The 27,790-nt window shown below is 35.0% G+C and overlaps 1 protein-coding gene across 1 annotated transcript in view; it reads left to right on the top strand.

Moving 5' to 3' along the window:
• GCM2 (glial cells missing transcription factor 2) overlaps window positions 1–24,420 on the top strand; it is a 66,918-nt gene extending 42,498 nt beyond the window's left edge. The window contains exons 3-5 of the mRNA XM_044065396.1: window positions 4,692–4,804; window positions 13,812–13,937; window positions 22,818–24,420. Coding sequence (XP_043921331.1) covers window positions 4,692–4,804; window positions 13,812–13,937; window positions 22,818–23,708 — 1,130 coding nt within the window. The 3' untranslated portion in view covers window positions 23,709–24,420. The remainder of the gene's footprint in view (window positions 1–4,691; window positions 4,805–13,811; window positions 13,938–22,817) is intronic.
• The last annotated feature ends 3,370 nt before the right edge of the window (window positions 24,421–27,790 follow it).

The raw sequence follows: 27,790 nt of genomic DNA, 5'->3' as shown, positions 1-27,790 counted from the left end.
CAATTTCATCATTTCTGATCTCCTAGACTTTATAAAACTTTTTATACAATCTATAAGTATCATTAACCAATTGGTTGTTATGATTAGAAAAACTCAAAGCCGGATCTACCCATATACACAAGTCCTTAGATTAATCAACAGTTTCAATCACAATGTGCTGTAATAAATATTCACATTTCAATCTATGTCTCCAAAATCTCATATACCTAGTTTTTTTATGTATTTGTTGGCATATTAGTCTTCTATGCCCAAACAGTCAGTTTAGTCAAGTTCTTTTGTAGACATGTCCTAACTGTAACAGATTTTCATTTCACCTGCATACAGTCTGTAGAACTATAGTGGTTTTGTTCTAGGACCAGTGCAAAGCATTCAGTACAGTGTTATGCTCCTGTTTTGCTTCGCTGCATCATAAACATAGAATTTAGTCAGTTAACAACAGGCTGGATCTGCAGTTACATGAGCTCATACATTGAATCATTTACATAGCAAGAAACCCTCTCCCTTCAGTACCAGGTCACTGCGAGTGTACCACAGGGATTCAGACTAGTTTGTCTGACTTTATTCACCAGCGATGTGTCTGTTATACTGTCACAGCAAGTTACTGCTGTTTGATGACAGCTCCATCATCCTGTGATGAGATACTCTGAAATAGACAGATTACAGGTTACCCTGCAGCTGGGATATGACTTCCTCTGCCAATGGCAGAGGTAGAATGTGATTATTCAAATGAAAAAGAATATCAAAATCACTTGCTTAGGAAGAAGTATCCACTTAGAATATAATCAATAGCACCAGGTTTCAAATGCAAATTCATCAAAGTGGTGACCTGCTGGAAATATCTCAGTTAATCCATTGATTAAAATAATGCTTCCAAGATTCTATGCATTAAATTTGTAAACAAACCAGTCTGAAGCTAGGGGCCCTCTGTAGATTTATAACATACCTTACAGCTGATTTTGTACAGTAGTAAGGACGGTCAGCACTAATCCTATAGTTACTACTTAGTTCCATTGTTCTGCTACTCTGTCCTTACAGGTGCACTCTGAGCTTGAAAGGCTTTGATTAAAATTACACACGTTACAGCATGTAGAACCTTGGGGACTGATGGGACTTCTTAAGCTCCTTTTCTTCAGCCAACTCATTCTGGTCTCAAACTTCATACTTAAAAACAATGCCCTAAGCTACCTTCTGACAGTGACCTGCTAGGGAGCGTAGGCCATCCATACAACATAAATTCAAAGCCCCAATAACATCAGCAGAGACAGGAAACAAATTGCTTGGTCACATCATGCTAGAGCTGTGGAACATTCTTCTGTTTAATCTGTAGAAACTCATTGCTGCATCTGGAGTCAATAAAACACTAAAGATGTTGCAATTAACATTAATAATTAAAACCTTGTGCAGCTAAAGATGTTACAATTAATAATAATTATTAAAAACTTGTGCAGTGACTTAACTCACACTGCAATTTACTTATTTGTTTATATTTTTACTCAAGATAGAACACTGATTCTCGTGGACCTTTTTCAGACACTTTGGGAGTATCATTTTGTTAAGTGATTTTTTTCAGATCTATGTAGTTAAGCAAATGGAAGCTGATGGAATCATATCTGTGACTATAGATCGGAGCTTATAGCCTTAATCCTCTGTGCTAACTGCCATATTAGTCACCCATGTTTAGCTATAAAGCTATAGTCATATTCTCTGCTGCTGAGTACCACATCAGCGCATTTCTCTGCACTCCTGTCTGATGGCTTGCTAATTCAAATAATTACCACTCTCTAGCCTCAACTTAAATTGTAACCAGCAGCTTTGCTCTTGACGTTTTTACTTAGCTAATCATAGATGTCCCTTGTCTCTAGAACTTCACCATTAACGTTTATCTTCACTCACATTGTGTTATACTGCCATATGTCTAAGCAGAGTAGTCATGGGTTCATTAATTTGGAACTGTACTAACCAAATAAGCTAACAGCTTCACCCATAAGTAATTATCATTGTACTAGCGATAGCTGCAACACCTTGAGTTTAGCTCTCTTTCATCTAGACAAAGTGCGTCTCAGTATTCCAGAAATTTTGGTACTACCTATATACTCTGAGGCTATCACTAGCTGCATGTTAAAGATAATTGACTGTACATATATATATATATATATATATATATATATATTTTTTTTTTTTTTGCTTTTCTTAAGTTGAATATAACATAGAAGATTATGACCATGTCTCTGATTGTAGCCAGGTTGCTATAGGATAAAAAAATGGATGTCAAAAACTACACTTCAACAGCGAAGGTTGAGAGGTGAATTTCTTGACATCCAGTTCAAGACATTGTGACTGGACACCTGACTGTAGTATTTTGTAAAGCACTGAGAGCTTTTAGTGTTGCCACAAAATAAATAAATAAATAAGCAAACAAACAAATAAACAGAAACAAAAAAGCTGTGTGAAGCCTGCAACAGCTTTTACATCCATTTGTTGAATAACACTGCACTTTTTTCTCACTGCCATTTGTATGGCAGTAACGTGTTACACCTCTTAAAGGTGCTAGCTGCTTTCTTAAGGAGTTCCATAATGATTGCTATCTACCAAGCAGTACAAAGCTGGCTTTCTTTTATAACATCAGCGTATATGTGTAAGAACTTGGCAAAACAAGATTATTCTTTTTTCATTTTCTGACCATATGCACTCCATTCACTGAGTTTCACTTGGCATTTCTTCAAGTCAATATTCTGTGTGAACTAACATTGTATATGCAATATTTAGGCATATATATATATATATATTATATATAGCTGACTGAACTTTCCTTTGTGGGTACTTTTTGAAAATGGGCTTTGTCAAGTGAAGCTATTCCATTAGCAAAATATAGTACATACATGCATATATGCATGCATAAATACATAAACAAACAAGATTTGTGGTTAAACATTGTCTTCATAAACTTTTCTGTTGTAGAAATTACATTATAAATGCCATGAAACAGAATGGCAAATCCTCTAATACTTCACATTTCTTTTACTTTGTATAAGGTTACCTTGTGAAAGTGAATTACATTGTGCAAGCACACATACAATACAGCTGCAGTTTCTATCCACTGCATAGACTTATAGAATTGAAAAATTCTTCTTTTTTGCACCAACATAAGAAAATTAGGATGAAGCAGGATTCTTTTGAAAACAAATGTTTTAATTAAGTGAAATACTTAAAATATTATGGTCCCCAAAGACATACTAAAACAGTACAAGAGCATCACTTTTATTGCTGAACAGCAATATACTCAAAGAAACAGAATGTATTGATACTGCTGAAAATGTGACTTGCTGCCTCACACTCTAATACTTAAACAGCAGTATTCACTAATATGTAAAGCTTCACTGCCTTGCACTGTAATACTTAAACCGTACTATTCACTAATATGTAAAGCTTCACTACCTCACACTCTAATACTTAAACAGTACTATTTGCTAATATGTAAAGCTTTGCTGCCTCGCACTATAATACTTAATACTATTCGCTAAAATGTAAAGCTTCGCTGCCTCACGCTCTAATACTTAAACAGTCTTTCGGCTTTTCCCGGTTAGGGGTCGCCACAGTGGAACTCCGGTCCGCTAATGAGTGGCAGTAGAGTTTTAGGTGCTGGCTTGCCGGGCCTAACGCACAACCTTCAACGAAGGAAGGCCCATTCACGCATGTCGCCACACAGAAGACGCTCTAATACGTAAAGATTCGCTGCCTCGAACTCTAATACTTAAACAGTACTATTCACTAAAATGTAAAGCATTTTTGTAAGACAATAACTACAGCATGGGTAACAAGTGCTTCTTTTAGTGCAGTGAATCGCAGCTTATTCACGCTGTTAATCTATAGCATACCTTATGAGAAACAAAAACTTGCTACTAAAGCTACTAGAAACATAAGCACATAGCAAATTTTGCTTTTATCTAATAGATTTATAACATCTTAATTGATTTAAAGACAAAAAATAAGGGCTATCATAAGAACAACAGAAAGGCCAGATTATCATTTTGATTTATGTATCATTTGTTATCCATGTAACTTTGACACATTCTTGCAGTTAATTAAAGCTATAGGCAGCTAATGAGCTTTGTCCTGTAGGATAAGATTTGATTCATTCACTAACCTTTTGCCTATTGTTTGACTGTGTGCAAATCTCTTAAAAAGACAGTGCTCTTACATCACCCCAGAAATAGGCAGTTTTGTCTAGTGGGTTCACCCAGCTCAGAAATATATTAAATACAATAAAACAAGTGGTTGATGGCTCAGCTGTTACTGCTACAGCTTCACACTGCTAAGTTCTCCCACTTAGGTCCCAGACGGGGTGCATTCTGTGCAGTCTGCATGTTCTCCCTGTGTCTCTATGATTTTTTTGTTGGGTCATCTGGTTTCTTACTCTTCCCATATGTCACAGCTGTAACTGATTTGGTGATCAGTGTGTGTGTGTGTGTGTGTGTGTGTGTGTGTGTGTGTGTGTGTGTGTGTGTTACTTTTGTTTATGCAATTTATGATTAACTAATTCATGTTAAAAACATAGTTCTTTGTTGTCTTGAAATGGATGTGTTGGAAAAAAGGAAACTGCACTTCAATCAAAGTACAGGACAATTAGTATTATTCATGTAAGGTAGTTTAAAAAAAATACTTAGTAATGAAACAATAATGTTATTTTACAGAGAAAGCTTGCCCAAACTGCAACTCTGCTCTTGAACTGATTCCCTGCCGAGGACACAGTGGATACCCCGTCACAAACTTTTGGAGACAGGATTCTAAAGCCATATTCTTTCAGGTATGCTATAGCCTGATTTTATGTAATAATTACTGCAAAGGGTATGTTTCGTATGTTTTCCAGGGGGCTATATCAGAAGACCGAATGGAAATAACAGCGAATGGCAAAACATCGAAAAGACCGGACCTCGAAGTGCTGTTTGTGAGATTGGAATATTTGCCCTTTCCCCACTGTAGTGCGATCTCAGAGTTGGAATATATATTTAGGGGGGCACAGCCCCCCCCCACAACAGCAAGTTTGAGGACCGGTCTTTTCGATGTTATGCCGTTCGCTGTTATTTCCATTCAGTCTTCTGATAGAGACCCGTTTTCCAGAAACCTTACTGATGGATTTAAAGTTAGTTGGTACATATTGTAAACCTCTAGTAATCCTTAGTTCACATTTTATCTTTGCAGTCATATAATAAAATGCACATTATTTTTATTTATATGCTGCATCATTTTCATGCTTCACCTAAAGATCTGGTTTTCAGCTTTTTACCCATTTTTGATTTTGGTCAGTCATAAAAAATACATATTCAAGTTTTATTGTTTTTTTCCCCAACTAAAAAGTCTCAAGACTGGATCTGAAATAAGAGAAATAGCTGTGACTGTAACATAGAGGGTTATGATGGGGTCTCCGATTGTAACCAAGTTATATGTGTTCCAGACATGGATGTGAAGGAATTTACCTCAAGAACAAAGCTTGAGAGGTGACTCTTGGCAGTCATGTCAAGAACACATAATAACTGGTTATGAGCTGTGAAACCCAATTATAACTTTATAGTACATAGAGTTTTATCTCCTCCGTGTACTACCAGTTACACAAGACAAAGAAAAAAAAAAACACACAAAGTGTTTTACTGGCTTTGAAAACCAGTGAAGCACTTAGTGAGTGCTGTGTGTATATGAAAAAGTCAGGGTCATTTTTTTAAATACTGCTCTAACTTAAATTAGTGACTTACAGACTGATGTATATTAAGTGTTACCAACAGAAAATATGAGGCATCAGGGGCAATAGAGAGCAAAATAACATCTTGTGAGACCCATCACCCAGGTGTAACAGCACAATTGTTACACACCTGTGAAAGTGCTGTTATAGCTGGGGCTCATGCTGCAGAAACGCATTACAGGTTTGTGTGAACATAATCATGGTGCTCCATGCGCTACAAATACTTTAAGAATAACCAGACATACATGTTATACGTATTATTTAAATATCTGCAACACAAAAGAGTTGCCAGTTGTTACTTGAATAAGCAATATTATGAACTGTTACCATGGACTGTTCTCTGTTTTTGAGGAGTAGTACTACAGTTTAAGCTCATGCAACTGAATGCATAAAAAGGAAGGCATGTTAAAAAAAAAAACAGCACTCTCATTTTAACAACACTACAACCTGGAGCAGTTGTCTTTTAGTCAACAAGTAATGATCGCGAGGTTAATTATATTACTTAGCAGGATTATAAAGAATATGTAACATTCTGTGTGGATGGTACAAGGGTTTACCCTGGAAGACAAAAACACTTCTGGTGAAGACTGGTAAAAACTCCAAGTTTATTTTGTAAAAATGCACTTTTGGTCTGTCCTGTTCCTTGAGAGTACAGCTGTGGAAAATTCTTAAGAAAGGTAGTTTATCCAGATTTTGCCACAAAACCACACTGTTATCATTAGGTATAACTGTATATCAACTTAATTTGAGTATTCTAACTTTACTTGCTATATTTTAACCACTTATACTGCATATGATTGTTTTATTTATGTCTTATTTCACCTATGTGTTTCTTGTAGATGGCAATGTTATGTTACATCTTGTGATCTGTGCCTCAAAATTTATATTTTTGCATTTTCAGCAAGCAACGTATTTTTCCGTAGAAGAAGGTTTTAAGATCTTTCTATATACTGCTATAATTTCATACTTCAACTGCTTGCAGACTACTGCTGTTACAGCAGATTGTCAAACTATTTCAATCCAATAATAATGGAAATCTTTGCCTCATCACATCCTATTTTGTCAGGTACTGAGCACTTCTCTAATGACCATGCCCCTAACCTTATGCTACACATTAACTAACAAAACCCCTTCCCCTAACAATACCAAAAATCAAACAAATTATGAGTTCTTTTTTAACTGATTGGATAAGGAGACTATTTGTTTGCTTTTTCAATCATGTTTTAAATATTTATCCAATGACAGAAAAATCCTGATGGAGTAAATGCTAAAGATAAAAAAATATAAAATCAGAGCAAAAACAATCTCTATTCACGGTTATACCAAATGGCTTTCAAGAACAGACTTTTGGATGTGTTTGTAGAGAAGTTAGCATCTGGGGTCTATTCAACTGATATCAGAGAACAGCATGTCCACCAGAATCAACATGTCATTTGACATTGAGAATTACGGAAACTAGAGAGAGACTAGTTGGATTATCAAATTTAGAGCTGTGTCATAAATGAGTTTCATCACCTTTAGATTTATTATGAGATATTTTATTTTATATTTTTTTTTTATATAAGATTATTATTATTATTATTATATTTTTTTTTTAATTAGTAGTACTATTTTAACACAACACAGGTATCCTTCCCTTTAAGATTGCTGCTTTGCTTCTTTTTTGTTTTTTTGTGTTTAAGTGTATTGTATTTGTTTTGTATAGGTCTGTGAAGAAGCTATTTCAGCGATCAGCTAACGCTACTTACCTTGTCATAAACCTGTTCTCCTTTTCTTTTCTTTGTAGTTTTATTGGACTGCTTTTTTTGGATTGATGCTTATTGGTTTATGGGACTTTTCATTGTTTTGCTTATATTTTTGTTTATGTTTTAAATATTGTCAGTGTTCAGTAATTGTTCCTTTGATATGCAGAGCTCAACATAATCTGTGTAGATATTTTTGCAGTATAGAGAGTTTTAGTAATACACATACATGTGTGTATACATGCACACTTTATCTTTATAAATATATATGTAATATATAATATATACAAATCTGTATTTCTCTCTCTCTCTCTCTCTCTATATATATATATATATATATATATATGTATATATATATATATGTATATATATATATATGTATGTATATATATATATATATATATATATATATATATATATATATATGGGTCACTGATGTATTATCGAAAACACAGTCCATCAAATTGTGTTTCCGATAATACACTTTAGCGAAAGTGCATATTGTCGACAATATGCACTTTCACTAAAGAAATCAAAATTAAAAAAAAGTAAAAAAAAAAAACTTTAAACAGTGTTATGCAGGGGGGCACAGCCCCCCTGCACCCCACACCCCCCTAATTTATTATATTCACTCCGAGATCGCACTACAGTGAGGAAAAGGGAATATTCCCTTATCCCCACTGTAGCACAATGTCAGCGATAACTTTGTTAGTTGTAAATCAACACTATACGTTCAGTTACAACTAACGGTGCATGCAAACTGTATGCCTTCTTTAATTTCCCACTCTCCATTTAGTGAAAGTGCATTTTCGATAAAATGCACTTTCGCTAAATTGTGGCCGCCAAAACATGGTTTCGATAAACCGTGTTTCGACATTCTAACAGTGACTCATATATATATATATATATATATATATATATATATATATATATATATATCATAGTCTGAAGGCAGTTGCTACTCCAAACCTTTTCTGAATGTAGAACATGGCCACATACACACAGTCTCACACAAACACACACACACACACACACACACACACACACACACACACACACACACACACACACACACACACACACACACACACACACACACACACACATACACACACACACACACCTTGCTGTCTTCCTGACATGATATAATCACTACAGTTTTTTTTACATAAATTGTATAGTATATTTTGCTATCAGGAAAATGCATTTTAAATTCAAAGCAGATGGAGAATAGATGAGTTGCTACATATAAAATGATGGGCATTCCTATTGAAGAGGGATAATCAAATATTTCTCTTGAGATATGAGGTACATATAAATGTTGGACATGATAGCAACAAGTGTTGTAGCTTTTTGTGGTTTAGTGAAATGTTTGGCTAATAAATGGCAAACAATTCTTCAAGGGAATAAACTATTTTTTGTACTCAATAAAATTATACAAGATTGGAACAAAATATGGGTGTTCATGTGGAAAAATATATAAAAGAAAACGTTAACAGAATCGCCTACAATAATATAGTTATTCCGCTGTTTCTTTTTTTCCTGCTCGTTTTTTATAATCTGATAAAACCACATTGAGCAATAAGGATTTGCGTTTCCTTTTCTTAACCACATTTTCTGGTTATGAAAGAAATCAGAGTAGGTATCTTATGTTTTGTTATACCTTTGGGCACAAAAAATATATATTTGCTTAATATGCCAAAAAAAGGGGGTTCAGAAGAAAGTGTTGGATTTCCGACTTTTTATTTCACAGAACTATGCAGTTAAAGACCTAATACTACTAATCTTAAAAATGTAGTAGAAGAAGGTAAAAATAATGGGCAGAACTAAACCTAGAACTGGATGTACAGGACAGGCCACGGCCACATTTTCCTGCATGTTTGCAACATTTTAATGGTTTGACAGAAATAATGAAATGATATCTAAATACCTATGTACTGAGCATTGATTTTGTTCTATTAGGGTAAAATACTTTGCAAGAATTACTTTTTTGTTAAATGTAGTAATGAACATCATTGTACAACTGAATACCCAGAACTTTGATTTTAGTAGGACATTTACAATTCAATGAAAGACAGGCCTGGAACGGAATGACTGTTTTTCCTTTCTTTTATTTATATAACAAATTTATCATTTGTTAACCAGGTAAGTGTGTTGGTCTGTATTGTACTGGCAAAACTGAAAAACTGGAAGAGCACATACAACAAACACATGTGCACTTATATACGCTCCACTGTTCAACCTTACTTATGTAAGCTGACCGTACGTCTTCTGCTGCCACTAACTCCATCCCTCCACATTAGCTTATCAAAAACCCTTTTGCTAAACTATCACCATTCAAGCAAAGTATGTCTGAAGGTAGTTTTTTTAGCTGACTGATTGCAAAAGGAAAATGTTTGGTTTCCTTTTGAGATTAGGTTAGTTTTGGCTTTGCTTTTTTCATCTTCTTGTATTTATTTATTTATGTATCTATTTTAATTTTTTGACATGCAGAAATTGATGGAATGTGCATCAATGTTTCTACATGCTGATGTTTTGTACTATACTTGTACACATATCTCTGTCTATCTGTCTATCTATCTGTCTATCTATCTATCTATCTATCTATCTATCTATCTGTCTATTTAAGGATAATATGCATGTGTGCTTGTTTAATATAATACACATGGAAATGTATGTTTGTGTGTGTGTGTGTGTGTGTGTGTGTGTGTGTGTGTGTGTGTGTGTGTGTGTGTATGCATAGGCCGTTTAGTCTAGCCAATCAAAGTTCTTGTTTGAAGAAGAGGTAGGAGGAAACCAGAATACCCTGAGTAAACCTTTCCAAACAAATGGATGAGTTCCTTGAAATTAAATTTAATGACCGAAAGCTGTCAGGCATTACAAGTTGAGCTATAACAAAACACCATATGCAGTTTCTGGAAACTGGGATTTAGGAAAGATACCTAAATTCTTGAATAATAAGGCGAATCTTATGATAATGAAAATGGTCAATGGTACTGCACTCTAGACTTTATTCTGTAGCTGCCTGTTGCTACCTATCATTTAATCTTACAACTTCTTAAAGGGATCTTACTGGCTTTGGGTAGGTGTTTAACATATCTGTTAATATTGTGGTAAGGCAGGGAGAATTGTTGGTGTAACTATAGAAGAGTGTCGCAAGCTGGAGTTGGAATCCCTTAAAAGTATTATCAACTGGTTTATTACCTAGGTGAGTGTAAAAGGTGCAAACACAGTTCCCTGTCAAGTGGAATTTCTTTCTTAGGTACACTAAGTATCCAAAATATTTTGGCTGATTTTGAATTTGGGGTGACTCCCATATTATTTGGAGGCAAGTAACATTATACTGCTGATATCAACAGCATTGCACTCAAACCTTGAAACCTTTTTGTTCAGTCTTACAGGTGGGTTTTGCCAAGTCATCATCAGTCTGAAGTCAATAAAAGTGAATGTGCCTCAATGTTATATTTCATTCACTCTTCTAATATAACTGCTGAAGAAGTAGGTGCTTATGTGTCAGTCTAAACCTTTTCCATTCTTATAGCAACAGCATATATGAGTCATTGGTTACAGCAGTTGCCTCTTTATATCCTTGGTTGTAGCAACCCTTTCTTTGTAGGTACTAAATGTAGTCAGTTTGGTTCACCTAAACTTAGAGATACATTCACCATCTATCATATTCTGTGCATCTAATTTTGTAGAAGAACCTATAACTAGTCATTTCTCTTTAAAATATTCTTAGCTGTAAGTATCCAGAAAGGCAACTTTTCCTTTGCTGGACATTTCAGCAAGCCTTCCTAATGGCAAAATGTATCTAGACTGCCTAAATAAGAGGCTGCCACAGCACAGCACCACTCCCAAATCCTAACCATACAGAACATCATCTGTGTATTACTTTAATATCAGGCATATTCTCACCCCTCTCTCTTTCAGATATTGCACATCATGGACCAAATTACCCTTTACAGGGACCATTTTCCAGTAATAACATTCTGCCTGACCTAGATCCTACAGCTCCACCCTGCTCTGCCTCTATATAGCCTAGTAGATCAATTGCCTTTTTGGTTCTGTCTGTATGAGTGGTGTTCTTAGACAGCTATATATTATTGTAGACGTACAGGTCATCAAAATATAAATGTTGTAGTTAGAAAAAAACATAGCCCCTTAATATCCATAGAAAAAACAACTGTAATGCAGTTACAGCATTATTTTTCTGTTTAACTTTTATATTTCTTGCTTTTCAATTTTCTCCCCAAATGATTAAATTTTCCAAGAATTCCTACTGTTTTTAACTTTAAGTTTGCCAGATTTAAATGTTTTGTTTTTATTTTGCCTTGTTTTATGTAAAAGTGATAAGATGCAGGCACTTTGATATTTCTTTTTCTTTTTTGTTGTATTCAGTTTCTAGTATATTTATCAGAGATGAGTGAAACACTATTTCTTAATAAAAGCAAGCTCTTAATTTGTAGTAATATATAATCTGTGTATTTATTTATTTTATTCAGTCTTGTATTCCCATATGCACTAGTCTGTTTACATGAAAAACATCTCTATTACATAGTAAATTACAAGTAACAGACATTTTCATTACATGGAAAATTCCAAGGAATAAAGGCATTCCATAAACAGTCACTAATCATCATGTATGTTATGCAATAGTTGGAGTTGCTTATTATAAGCCACTAATTAAGGGAATAAAATACATTTTATTGATCAGTTGCTGCCAGTGAAGTTGACAATTAACTATGTAGTAGTGAGTCCTGAAAGGGAGAATATAGCAGAATCAGATACCATAATGGTAGCAGCTAGCAAGTGTTCATTTTTCTTTAGAGTTCTTCAGAATTTTTCCTGATATTAATATTCATAATCTGAATGACAGTTTTGTAAAGCACAAGTGCAATACAGCAATAATTCTGATATTAACATTACAGAATCATTTAGCAAGTGGCAAAAAACCCAACAACTGGTTGCTTTTTTTCATCACAAATATGGTGTTGCTGTCAGAGCTCAGATTCTGATCACAAAGTGACAGACGTTATGCACATTGGATGCAGTTTTGACTTCGGTACAGTTTTTACCTATGACTATGTTCAGACAGGTTGAGATATAAAGGAAATTATTGTTACCAAAAATCGCAGCTTTTGTTTTACTGGCAAATCATGCAAGGAGAAGTTGGAAAGGAAGCATTCCATGGTTTCAAGGCAATCTATTATGTTAGGAGGCAGGGAGTACAAACTGGGCCTGCACTGTTGATTATCTGCTTCTGAATAAAGTTGACATTGTGAAACTTCGCCACAAGTCATTTACACAGAATGAGGAAGTCAAGTGATCCCAAAACTGAATTCTAAGGCTCAGACTCTGGTATTAATTATTTCAAGTCTTAAGTGGCACTAAGCCACTTGAGTGGGTGTTGCTTGTTTCCATGGTAATTATGGAACCAGTATACTGCAGTAGGGCACATTCTTCTGAGCAGAGCCCATGTTATAAGAGCAATAACATCTCCAGTGTGACTCCTGCTAAATATAAATGAACATCTCAGGTGCAGTGAGGGCACCTACCTTCATGTCATTCCTCAAAACACACTTAATGCTGTAGATTACTCTACTCTGAATACACACCTTGTCACATGTTACTGCTTATACTAATATGAATGGATCTGCACCTGGGTCTTGTTTTCAATGTTTTCAATGTGGGACCAAAATACTTTTGAAGTGACTTGAAAACTGCTTTTGTAGGAAGATATGTTTTCTTACTGAGATCAAACAATGTCATGTAGGTAAGCGAGGTTGTATATATAGCTGGATGTATAACAAAGCTACTCTGCTTCCACTCACTGGGATTGTAAACTTGTGTAGTTGTTAAAATATCTTTAAAATGCTGGTCTGCCTGTGACTTGGTAGTTGAACTTTTGAACTTAATAAAATAAAAAGCCCACATGACTATATAGAACATTAGAGGAGATGATAAATTATTGCATTTGATCATTAGTAGCATTATGGTTCCTCCAGATCAGTGGGCGCCATCTTATTCATGTCTTTTTGATGTTTTAACAAATGTTTCATCCTGACCTGCATCAACTAACATTATCAAAATCAAAGAGCTGAAGAACTTAAACGCAACATAATGGCTATCGCACATTTGTTATTTGGATCACTTTTCATTTACATTTTTGGCTTAAAAAATACATCCTTCTCATCTGTCCTTCCAGATGTTTCTGCCTTGTTTCTCAAGGGATGTTACACATTGTTTTGTCAGTTTTTACAGAGCACGAAATACATGGCTTCTCGTACTATGAAGCTGTTGTTCTCAGAATTATATATGCTTCTTTTTCTCTTTAGGCTAAAGGTGTTCATGACCATCCGAGACCAGAAAGTAAATCTGAAACAGAGGCACGACGCAGTGCTGTCAAACGGCGTATAACCTCACCACATTTCTCTCAGAAGAAGAGAATTATAGACTCAGAGGTAAAGTCTAGTTTTGAAAATATAAGTAAGAATACTTTTTTGCTTGGAGAATACAGGCTTTTTTCAAATCCAGGAATGAAATTTAATTTAGATGTCATACTGAGTGACATGTAACTTCAAGATAAAAATTATGCTGTTTTGAGAAATTAAACAATTACAGTCTGACATAAAATTTGTTTCTGGTCTTTGGTTTTGACATAATGCTTGACAAAATTATTTTCTAATTACATCTTTAAGGTCCACACCTATGGCCCTAGGAAAAAAATAATATCTTTCCAGTGCTTGTGAAATGTGACTTCTATGTCAGAGGGTTTCTATGCTTACAATAAGTACTTCTTAAGGCTGTTCACAGTTTGTGATTTATTTTCATTTCAGTAGACTTTACACCCCATACAATGGATTTGAACATTGCTGACTATGGTGACATCACCACTAAAAAAAAAATATTCCAGTCATGCTTAGCCAGAATACCTGTTTTAGCTTTTTGCTGTATTTATCCTATACCTGTCCATTTTTAGCATTCACCTCTGTCACAGAATGACAGAAAGTTTGCATGTTACTGATAATACTTCATTTCTATACTCATATTAATTTGTTTTGAAATATTCGGGATCTGTCTTATTCTGGGTAGTTTTTTCCCCTGTGCATTATTCCCAATTTTTATAATATTATTAGACAATACCCTGTCAGATACTTAGATGTCAACATCAGCCTCACTCAAACCACAGAAAAGTCCTTTAAACCAGCTAAGATGTAAAGTACCTTGGTTCCTCTATGTATAAAAGCCTAAATATTCCATTGTAGAGAAGCAGATCATCCCCCCTTCTCAAACAAATGCATAAATGATTGAAAAAGTCAAGATATATTGTAGTATATTACTTTTTACTATTGGTTTGCAAACAGCTGCATAACACTCTTTGGCATTAACAGTGAGCCCAATTAGCATTCATTCTGAATGATTAACATTTTAAATGCAAAATGTTTTTAGATTTGCTTGGACCACCCCTGAAACAGTCCCAGACATCCCCAGTAAGGCTAGACTCACTATCCAAGAAAGGATGCTCCAGAAATGATTCCCCTTTAGGATTTCCTTAAAACTAATGACTAAACATTGTGTCAGATTTCTTACTTATTCTTAAATGGCTGACCAGTTTATTAGTTATATAACGATGATTTCCTGGCTACCATTGTCCACTCATTACATCATCTTGCCTGCTCACCTGCATATACCTGACTGCCTTTGCCAGTTTTCATTAATATTCCCTTTATTCTTTTCTTACTCACTACTTTGTGTGCCTTGCAATTTATTTGCACAGAATCTCTGTACTCAGAGTTAATTGTAATTTACTTATATACATGGCTGAGAACCTAAAGTCTTCAGTCATGCCAGATAGTATTGGCATATAAAACATGATGTGGGAAAAAAGAGGTACATTACAGCTTTATCATCTACAAGGGACACATAATATGAAAAGGTACGCAGTGACATCTTTTAAATACTGGAATCAATCTGTCCTGGAAGAGTTGACAATGAGGGACAGGGCATTGTCCAGTGTCACAAATGGTGTGGGAGAAGACAGTGATGGATAGTGTTTTCTTTCCTCAGTAATAACAGCAACAACAAGAGCAACAATAATAATAATAATAATAATAACATCAAAATAATAATAATAATAATAATAATAATAATAATAATAACAAAATAATAATAATAATACAAAACAACAAAATAATAATAATAATAATAATAATAATAATAATAATAATAATAATAATAACAATAACAACAAAATAATAATAATAATAAAATAACAACAAAATAATAATAATAATAACAACAAAATAATAATAATAATAATAATAATAATAATAATAATAATAATAATAAAATAACAACAAAATAATAATAATAATAATACTAATAATAACCATAACAACAAAATAATAATAATAATAATAATAATAATAATAATAATAATAATAATAATAATAATAATAATAATAACAACAACAACAATAATAATAATAATAATAATAATAATAATAATAATAATAATAATTATAACCCAAAGCAAGACTGTTTTGATCTGTGCACCAGCTGGTGCCTTGAGGAGTAGAGAAGGAAGAGAACAGCACCCGGTACCTTTAACAATGTGCTGCTGATTTAATAACTGCAGTCTTAATCACAGTAGGAAGATGTACAGAAGCTCATATTCCTATAATTTACAAGAGTAAAAGATTCAACTTCCAACATGTTTGAGTTATAGTTATTCACCAACAGGTAGGCACTCTTTTATGAAGATGCACAAACAAATGTTTTAAAAGGACAGCCTGATTTAAGCTGTTCAGCATGAGACCATCAATAAAGGAAGACTGAAGGAAAAAATAACTTACTGTGGTCTTAGTTAAATTCTAACCCCCAGCCTAAAGTATAATAGATATGTACATCTTTTATTTAGAAAATATTTTTTTTCTATTTATTTATATGTACACGTGTGTTTGAAGGCACAGATAAAATATTTAAGGTTAATACTTGCCCTGATTTCTACAAGACAAATGTGAGGGGATCAGTCATGTCCTGTGCAAAAATATAAACAGGGAATCATACTGAGGCTTTTACCGAAAAGAAAATAACAGTATTACTTCCAAATGTAAAAAAAACAGATGGAATGTAATCACTGACATAGCTCACTATGATGTAAAAACCAGATGAAAAGTAATCACTGACATAGCTTACTATGATGTAAAAACCAGATGAAATGTAATCACTGATATAGCTTACTATGGTGTAAAAAACAGATGAAATGTAATCACTGACATAGCTTACTATGATGTAAAAAACAGATGAAATGTAATCACTGATATAGCTTACTATGATAAGAAACAGGATAAACACATTGTGCTTTTCTGTGCTAATTACGTTTGGTGATAATTAACACTTTGTATTGGCAGAGGCTGTGGAGTGTCCTAAGAAATCATGTTTCAGTATGCAGAACCCCCACTTAGCTTCTGAAAAACTGGTATCCAGAAATACGTTATTCCATTCACTTTTTGGTTGCCTGCTTTATCTGGTTCATGGTCACAGGGGGGTCATAATCTATGCTGACACTGTGAAACTAATTCCATATAGAAAGCAAGAAAAACAGGGGGTTTAGTTGCATTCTGAATGACTGTTTGACTGGGGGGGGGGGCACAGTCTGAATCTGTGGATTTAACAAAATAAAATGGTCCTTAAATATATGGTGTTACCCAGACACACAGATATATAATTATGTGCACTCTTGACACTCAGCTCTGTTGTCCAGAGTATTGAAGCCTTGACTATGACCCAGGTGAATGGACAACATGGACAAGTGAGCAGCTCACCATTCATATTAGGGGGAAAGGAATGCTGGTTCCAGTTAGCTAAGTTTGCATGACAACAATGGGGGCAGGATCAAGGGATATCAGTTTAGTACCCAAAGCCAAGCCAGTGTCAGTAGCCCTTGTACATGTGTGTTTGGGAGAAAAAGCACAGAATGCCCTAGCAGTGATGCAGGTGGTCCCATCAGCCCCCAGGAGGTTTGGTTGTGCTGAAAACAAAACCCCTGAATATGACTTATGTGATGGCCCCCTCTTGTTTTAATTTCTTCATATCTTTTGGGTTTCTAATGCCATGATGGGAATGGACCCCATTCCTAAGTCAAAGTATAATTAAAGTTCATTAAATTAGTATTGTTTCACTCTTTGATATCAGCCAAAAGTGATCTTTGCAGCACCAGCAAAGTGCCCAGTAATGACTCCTGCTGCAGTTCGTACGGAGTTACATGTATTGGTAGTGTATCTAAATATGCATGTAGACTCTTTTTTTATAGGACCCGTTGCTCCTACTACTATTGGAACTATTTGGGTATCTTTCTTCCACATTGCTCTCATTTCTGCTTGCAGATCCTGATATTTTATAACTTTGTGTCTCTCTGTACGTGGGACACTGTAGTCACTGGGTGTAATGATTTCAATGATCTATGCTACTCTTTGTCTTCTTTTCTTGGATTACTATATCCAGTTTTCTAGAATCTATCCTTTGAATTATTGGTAATAGATGATCCCATGTGATGTAAACTTTATAATTTTCTATGATGCTTTGTGGCTCATGTTTCCAGTGTTTTTCAGCCACTCCAAAATCATAATGTTTGCATGATCCCCAGTGCAACAGTCTCGCCACATTATTATGCCTTTCAGTGTACAGTCCTTCTGCCATTAGTATGTCACAACCAGCAACGAGATGTGCGATTGTTTCCAATTTGGTTTTACAAAACCTACATTTGTCTGTTTCTTCCACATGTTCAATGGACTTTGTAAACCAACGTGTATGTAACCCACTATCTTGTGCCACCAGTATTAACCTTTCATCTCTTGGTTTGAATTCACCTCTCCTTAACAATTCCTGTATTCATTCCTGATCAATATGAGGTTCTTCCAGAGGTTTTCTATACTTGCAACTATATTTATGCATTTTCCACATTTCTTGCCTTTTCATTTGATCCTTCACCTTACATTCTTTCTTTTGTTTTTTGGCACATACAGTTGCTGCCTGATTTTTATCTACTTCTGGTTTGATTTCCATTTCTGCTTGTCATCGATATGCTTCTGCTAAGTTAAGCAGGGAAGTCATCTTAGATTTATTCTCCTCATGTTTCAAAACTTTCACTACATTTGGGTTTTGTGAGGTCAACAGATATGTGTGGAGTCCCACGATTGCAGATCTATACATGTAATCAATTTCAAGGAGGCCCATTCCTCCTTCGGAACGGGGAATATATAATCTTGGTATGCACTGATTTTATAGATCATTTGGTGAGCAAGAAGCATCCTTCTTATTTTAATATCTAATCTATCCAATACATTTTGGGGCCAATCAATCACTCCAAAACTGTAAGTTAGGACAGGAAGAACAAACTGTATCTTGAATTTTGTTCCTAGACGTCAGTGCTGTTTTCAGGATTAATTTAAGTCTTCTAAAATATTCCTTACTAAGCTTTACTCACATTTGTTCATGTTTTATTGCTGATCCTTCATCAATTCCCAAGTACTTATACACTCCCTCTTGCTCAAGTTCTTTTATATGACATTCTTGTCCCAAACTGATGTTTTTCTGGTGCTGCAGTTTTCCTGCTTTAAAGGTTGCTTTAGCACATTTATCAAGGTCAAATGACATTCTAATATCATCTGAAAAAGTTTTGACAACCTGCAGCTGTGCTTTCAGTTCCTCATCTGATGAGCTATACAGTTTTAAATCATCAACAAATAGAAGATGAGAAGCCTTTAGACTGTTGTTTTCTAGGAGCCAAATTGTACCCATGGCCTAAGCTGTTAAATAAACAGCTTAATGGGTTAAGGGCAAGACAGAACAGCAATTGTAACAGAGAGTCACCCTGGAATATCCCCCTTTGAATTTTTATCCCTGGGATAATAATTTGTCCTTTATAATGGTTTAATTGCAAAGTGGCCTGCCATTGTTTCATGGTCACTGTAACATAGACGAATGTTGACAGCTTTATTTCATTCTTATGTTTTCCATGTTTTTTGTTTCCCCACTTGCATTCTTAACTTTTCTTCTTGCTGGATTAAAAAAAAAATGTAATTTGGTCCTGAAAAAGATATTATTTTATAGTGTCTGAATGAATGTATATTGGGTACAGTATCTTATGATCTGACAAAATACCACAAAAGCATACATGCTCCCTCTTCTCTTCAGTGTCCTCGTCAATGACACGTACCTTCACTAAGGACAGGTATGTGTCTCAGAGGCTCCCCCTTCTCTGAAACAGGCTTCCCATCCATGTGAATCAGAGTTCATCCCTGCACTTACTCAAGCCTAACTTGGATCAGGGGATAGGGAACCATGAATATAGCCCTGGTCTGGAACCTATGTCTCTTATACAGGGAGTGGAAGTGTGTAAATTCTTGGCCACCCTTGTCCAAGTATATGCACCCCCCACAAAACCCTTGGGAACCAATATCTGTTAAATTTTACTGAGAAGCCCCCTTGCGGTCGATAGCTTAGTATAGATACTATGATACAAAGTGTATGCAATATGCTGATAATTACTCTGTTCTCCTTGCTGAAGTAAATCTGAAATTAATTCTGAATTACAGTTCTGCTTCCATTCACTTCAATCTCAGTTTAATTCTGTGGGTCTGTACTTTAATAGTATAAAGATAAAATCTGCATTTCTTCCACATCAGAAACACAGACCTTCTGACATAAATATCTGTAGCATCCCTAGTGACCATCTTTCCATCACCTACTAAGATAATTCATCCATCAAAGAGGCTGCTTCAGTAAAACTTCTGAGTTTCATAATATGCAGCTAGATGAAATCTGATAAACAGTTAAATAATGTTTTTGTTTGAGCTAATCAAAAACTTAATTTTATTGAGTCACATCTTTTCTTTCTATAGTGAAAGTTTAACTACCTTAGTTGTTTACTTGCTTCACTCTCTCAGTATTCGGTGCATATACTTGTATATCTTTGATCTCCAGTTATGCATAAATTAAAATAAACAAATATCAGAGTTGCTAGACTTGCAGCTAGTATTCATGGTAAGGTGCACTGATGCTATTCTCTCCAAAGTCTAAAATAACTGGAATTAAGACACCAGACATCTTTCTTTCAACCCAACTTTTCCACAAGCTGCTTTATACATCTAGACATTCCTCTCTAAACAAAAGTCTGTGGTGTGTGAGACAATGTCAACTTAAGTTTTTTTTACAGGCAATTAATCTGCACTGCAAAAATGGTAAAATTCATTAATAAAAAACTAAACACAGTGATGCCCTTTTTCTATTTATAAGCAAAGTGTGGGATAAACGTCTTCTCAAAAGATAGAAACATCAGAACCGTTTTGGAGTCAGGTTCAGGGAGGGTTCATAGGTTCATAGGTTTGTACTAGGCTATCGGCTCTAGGGCCTATACAAGCCTCATCATCTTCTTTCGGCTCTTCCCATTAGGGGTCGCCACAGCAGTTCATCTGTTTCCATTTCTTCCTGTCCTCTGCATCTTGCTCTGTCACACCAACCATCTGCATGTCCTCTCTCACCACATCCATAAACCTTATCTTAGGCCTTCCTCTTTTCCTGTTACCTATTACCTAATAATTCTCTGGCTATTTCTTCCCACACTATTTACTTCCCTGGACCCCTGTCTAGCAGGACGACTGACGTGATCCCCGGGGTGAATTTCCTTTCTGCCATCTTTGACACACAGCAATATGCAAAAAGGTGGATTTTGTAAGTGGTGTAGATATATTCATGTCAGTCCCTATACAGTGGTCAACAATTTTGAAAGAACCATACCATGTGCTGGGAAGGTTAATTGTAATTCTACCCACGTAGTCTATTTAGCTTCATGTGATTCTTGTAATGCATATTATGTGGGTAAAACTATCAGAAAGCTGAAAGATAGAATATGTGAGCATTATTATGATATCAGGAAAAAGAAAAACACCAATGCCCTCTTAGGCATACTACTGTCTGTCCCAGTTACAGAAAGTTTACTTTTTTTCGCTATTGACAGAGTGATGGTTGTTCCACTTCGGGGAGACATTGAGACTTTGCTTCAGTTCAAGGGCTAGTTTGGCAATTGAGGCTCTATGCTTCAGTTTCACTAGGGTTAAATGACTCTGTTTCCATTTCTAGTGTTTTAAAGGTGAAAGCTACTATAGTTTAATCATTTAATTCATATTTATTCATGTATACATTAAATATACAATTTATACATCATATATATATATATATATATATATATATATTATACATTTTCTATACTTTTTTATACTGCAATATGTTTAGCATCTTAGTGAACTGTCCTGCTTGCTGTTTGGGTTTCCACATCTTTTTTCTTGTTTTTACTGTGGTCTTGGAGTGCAGTGATTTTATCTGATTTAACATGATTAACTAATTACATATCACTGTGCCTCCCATTGGTAGGCTGTGTGTATTTAGTGAAGTCTTTTGTAAATGTAAAGACGAAAGCGCTCAGTTTTCTTTTTGAATAAACCAATTTACAATTTCATTGGTGGGGGTCCTATTGTTTTGGTTTTAGTTCTTTCATTGAGTTTCTATTTTAGTGAATTGTATTTATGAAAAATATGATTTTCTGATTTATGAACACAACAGAAAAAGCACCAGTGGCAGGATAGGTACACACTATATCCCCATGTTAGTGGAAGCACTACAAATACTCTTTTATGTACAAGCAAGAAAACTGGGATTTAAAAAAAAATATATGTTGTTGATTCACTGCTTTCAGCAAAACATGGTTTAAAGAGCTATATATGAACCAAAGGCCTTCCATCCTTGAGAAAAGTTCTAGATTAACCCCATTTTATATACTGTAGCATTCATATGATTATCTAAGCAAAGCATTTCTACTCTTGTTCACTACTATATTCCTGTAGCAAGTAAAAAACAAAACAAATTTTACTTAACATTTTAAGACACACATCTTTTGTATGACTTTGTTCACTATTGCAATTCCTTTTCATTCATTTTATTGGCATATATCATAAATACATTTATAGACATATTTGCTGGGTACATGACTTCAATTATAATGATTACAAATTGCAATACATGCAGTTTTTAATTATGGGTTATTTAAGTAAATGCAGTGCATGCTAAATAATTATGGCTCTTCAAAAATGTTACGGGGAGTATTTGCAGACAGGATGCTATTTCTTTACCTCCATTTATTTTTTTATGTTGGTTTAACTGATGTTATTATCCCGGACCTGGGATATGATAGATGATGCATGAATTATATTATTGTAATCATAACATTTTATGTCAGCCATGCAATACAGCTTGATATTAATATGTCACATCTTGTATTTCAGATAGGAAGATATCATGACAGCAGTGGTCATTTCACTGGTTTTCATCATTTGCCCTCTGTGGAAGGAACAGACAAATTTAGTATAATGCCAGAACCCAGTTATCACATCCCCTCTCAGCATTACACTCCTTTCCAAAATACTGAGCCTTATAGAACTGCATATGAATCTGCTAATACTCCAATGGAAACAGTCGCACCAGTTCCAAAAGTTACTAACCCACGACTCTACATGACTAGACCGCCTTGTGGTTATGAGTTCACTGTGCCTGGCTATATAGGTTCCAGTTCTTACACAAATTTATACAAAGATTCTGGCAATCTTCAGCCTGAGTTTGAACGTGTGCATATGAATGGAGCACAGCACAACATGAGTCCTTTAAATGCCCATGACAGGAACCTTGATACCTCCAGCAAACATCATGGATGGAAACCAATTTTTAGCAAAACTGGATACGGTGACAGGAATGACTACAGTCAGATTCAACCAAATACTAACCATCATTACTACAGTGGAGAGTATCCCTGCAGATTTAGTAGCAGCCCCCCTCCAACAACACCAACACTGCAAACTGTCATTACAACAACTACTAAAGTGTCTTACCAAGCTCTAAAGCCTCCAGTGGTAAAGTATGGAGACAATATTTATGATGCTAAATCTATTCAGAACTGTGATAATTTGATAGAAGGCTCTCCAGGGACAGCATACCAAGAGATAAAACTTCAAGATGACTGTGGTGTAATTAAAACAGCTTTGGCTTATCCACAAGATCCCATTCCCGCCAAATCTGAGAGAGAAGAAGGACTGGATAATTATCGATATGGGACATACACAGCAAACAATTTCATTGATCGTGTAGGACACTCCTATAGATATGAAAACTGTGAATATTAACATACACAGGTTGAACAGAAAGCACTTAAAACAGATAAAAACATTTGTGCATGAAATAACTGACATTTAAACAGGTATTCTCCTATGGTGACTTATCACTAGGGTATTCACTATGGCTAAGGCAAGAAATTCCTTGAAGTCATTTTAACTGTTCTGTGGTTCCCATAAACTTGACTACATGTATGGTAGTGGAAGGATGTATTTGCTTGTTAAGTCTGCCCATGAGTGTTAATAGCTCCCAGTCAAGTCATATTATCTCATTTTACTTCCATGTTACTTATTTTCATCTTTGTAGTCCCATATGACCTGGTTCTGAGAAACATACATCAATTATAATAATTATTACATGGTACCACTTTTACATAATGCCATTAATGGAGTTTATTAAGAAGCAAACATTATTTAAATATTGAAGGTGAGACGGAGACAAAAAGAAATGCTGGGGAGGGGGGAGAGGTAGAGAGAATAAATGACCTAGACAATGTTAAGTAATATACATTAAATTACTTTTCCACAGCATGTTACAACGCTGCATTGCATTGTGTTGCATTTGAAATATATTTCATCCCATTCTAAAAAATGGTCACAGTTTCCAGTCTTAAGTAATATTTTTCATGTATATACAACTTATGTTATGTCTCACGTAGAGTGGAGTGTTTTATGGCAGCTTTGTACAAAATGTTTTGTATCAAGTAAAGCAGAATTTGATAAAATCAAATACTGTCTTCTGGTGCATTACATTAATAATACAGTTTGTAAAAATCACATCAGCTGTACACTTAATGTAGGAAGGACATAGTGTGCTACAATATCTGTTAAAAGAAATTTCTTAATGCTCAGGTAATTCAGAATAGCAAGCACAGAAGCACTTACTTTCCTGTTTCTCGTTACAGTCTGCTTTGTTTTAGGTAATCCTGCCAGTTTTCCAAGTTACACTGAATTGTTCCAAAATACACATGACAAAATTTACTCTGTCCACATAAAGATGTTTAAGTATCATTTAACACCGTGACTCTTCACTTCTGAGTACATGACAACACGCAAATTATTTTGATTCAGAAGTTAGTAACCCAAGTTGTGCCTGACACTGTGATGCAGCACCAAGTTATTTCACTGCAGAAAATGACCTTCTGTGAATGGGACATTAAAATATAGTCCATTTTTGGTGGTAGTTGTCAAAACAGAACAAAACATTACTGTACTTCAAACATAGATAAGCTACTTTATGTCTGACTGCCGTATGAAGATTCTTTGAAATTGTGCAGTAGTTTGTGCCTCATTGGTACAGGAATCAAACTAGGCTTCTAGTAAGTGTCATGAGTGAACATTTTCTGTACTGTCTGTATCTGCACAGATTCCCTTACACTAATTCAGCTTATTCTTTCCATGCAAAGACACATAGGTTGTTTCTTTTTGAAATTGACCAAATATGTTGTTTTTGCCTCTGCCTATGTATAGCAAATGTCTGCAAAGATCAGTTTCCTTGCCTAGTTTACAAATGAATGGATGAATCAATATCTACCATTGCAAAATACAAATAATGCATATATACATACAGGTATATATATATATATATATATATATATATATATATATATATATATATATATATATATATATATATATACACATACATACATTCATACATCACTGGCATCTGATTATCAATAAGATAAAATACAACAATAAAACAATTTCATTTGAGTTTCCTCACATTTTATTTATTTGTATTATAGCCTATAATATGTCTTGGATTTTATTCCTAAGCTGGGACTTCAGATGTAGTTCCCGACACCTTAGTCCTTTGCTGTGATCTGTAGTCAACCACAGAGGTCTTGACATTAAGGAAAAGTTATGTAACTTTTGAAGGAATGTGCTGAGAATGACAAAGATGCTTTCTTGCAGTAGTTATGCAAACAAGTGGGCATCATTCTTGGGATCTTGGGAGTGGCCTGATTGCTGTTTTGTCCAAGAAATGGGCACATATTTCACAGAATAAATAAAACACATGTAGTGAATAACAATTCTATAGTGGATAGCTCACTTTCATTAAAAAAAAAAAATATATATATATATATATATATATATATATATATATATATATATATATACGTACACACATATGCATTGCACTGCAACTATCTTTGAGTTTTATGCATATTAACTGCATACAGATACACATTATTCCTGTTTCATATTGTATTTTTGTAAAAGTGTACATAACAGAGCATATACAGAGCATATGCATTCCTCCCCAAGTACTTCCTCCAAATAGTGAGCGCATTATGCTACAAATTAAGGACATACTACTGAGCAAAGCTGTTTCTTTAGCACTGCATATTTCAATATTGTTATTGTCTCAGTGTCACAAAAAGTGCTACCAACCTTTGTACAAACTATAAATACCAGTTTTGCAGTAGAGGTATTTTGTTCTCAGGCAACATTCATTCAAATGTTCTTAAAGTTAACCACTTTTTCCAAAACTTGATAAATTAAATCTGCCGTCAGTCAGGCAGACTAGTGACTATCTCCATTAAACTCCCCAGTACAGAATATATTTAACATGTGGTACATTCAGTTGTTTGCACAAACATTGTTACAAAGGAAAGTATACTATTAAGTTCCTTGGGAACCATAATTTCTTTCTCTCTTGTAAAAGTTGTCTTGGAAATAAGTCCTTAACTATTTGTGACACCCCACCACTGAGACCGGTAATTAAGGAGCCTCAATCCTCACCACTGGCACCAGTGGGGGATGTACACTGGGAGGATAGCAAGTACACACACAGTATTTCCAGATGCAGCTTTCTGCATCAAGTGCAATTTGCCTTAAGAGTGCACAGAGATCACAGTCAGTCCGGGCTGGTTTCTCCCTCTTTCTCCAGATCCCCAATAAGATTCCCCACTGGCACAGCTATAGAGTTGAGATCTCAGTTGAGTGCTCAAGCCAAGACCTCCAGCACCCTCTCTGTCCAACTAGTGCTTCATGTCTCTGCCCAAGTAACTGCCACACACACACACACACACACACACACACACACACACACACACACACACACACACACACACACACACACACACACTCACACTTTGAGGTTTGATTTATATACATACACAGACACACACACACACACACACACACACACACACACACACACACACACACCTGGGAAAGGCTGGCACAGGTTTACTAGATATGCCCCCTTTTGCCGAGACTATAAGGTAGTTATCACTGCCACCAGCCAGCTGCTCATAAGCTACTTTAAGGCCCTTAACAAAGGATGTCCAATCTTACTGTGTAATGTCATTATCAATACAAATGGTAGTTTGACCAAGAGCAAGGTTATTAGGAGTGACCCACACAGTGTCACCAAATAAATATGTAAGCACTCTCAGAACTTAAATATCTCTAGACAGATCAGCCACAATGAAAGGTTTAAATATATTTAAAAATAAATATTAGAAGAGCAAGAAAATACTCAGTATACATTTACAGTAACATCAGAGTTCAAAATCACAGGAAATATTTAAAACAACATTGCAGAACAGTCTCAAATAAATAAAGAAAAGCATCTAAATTAAGCTTTGCTATAGTCCTTACTATATCTAAGACAATTACTATAACCTAAGAAGTTATTTACTTAGAGCACCAAGGCAGATGAGGTGAGTGGATCTTGATGTTGTCAGGTTAAAGACAGAATACAGAATGCTGAATCTCCCTCAGAGAGTTCTTAAATTAATATCTCAAATATTACTGCTAGGATAGCTTGAAGAATGACATAATTTCTTATCATCTGATTATATCCCAGGTAAAACCCCTACTGCTGAAAGCCAGCAGCATTTAGCATCCACCAGTGAAAATACCCAGACAAGGGCTTTTGCTCAGATCTGTGCAGCTGTTGGTAGTCATAAAACATAAAAAACTTCCACATCTCAAGCCTAGTAATTATTTCTCCTTCAAGACAACACAGAGCTCTATAGTATAGACATATTATATCTTGCTGTTATAAAGTAATTTAATTTTAGCTATTTTTCTGAAATTTTTCCTGGAATGAAGTTACCCCCCCTGTGTTTCAGTTTCCA

This window comes from Protopterus annectens, chromosome 3.part0 (genome assembly GCF_019279795.1).
Source record: "Protopterus annectens isolate FY-2018-M chromosome 3.part0, PAN1.0, whole genome shotgun sequence".
NCBI classification, from domain to species: Eukaryota; Metazoa; Chordata; order Ceratodontiformes; family Protopteridae; genus Protopterus; species Protopterus annectens.
Note: the sequence above shows the minus strand (reverse complement) of the source record. Positions and strands in the feature narration are given on the sequence as shown.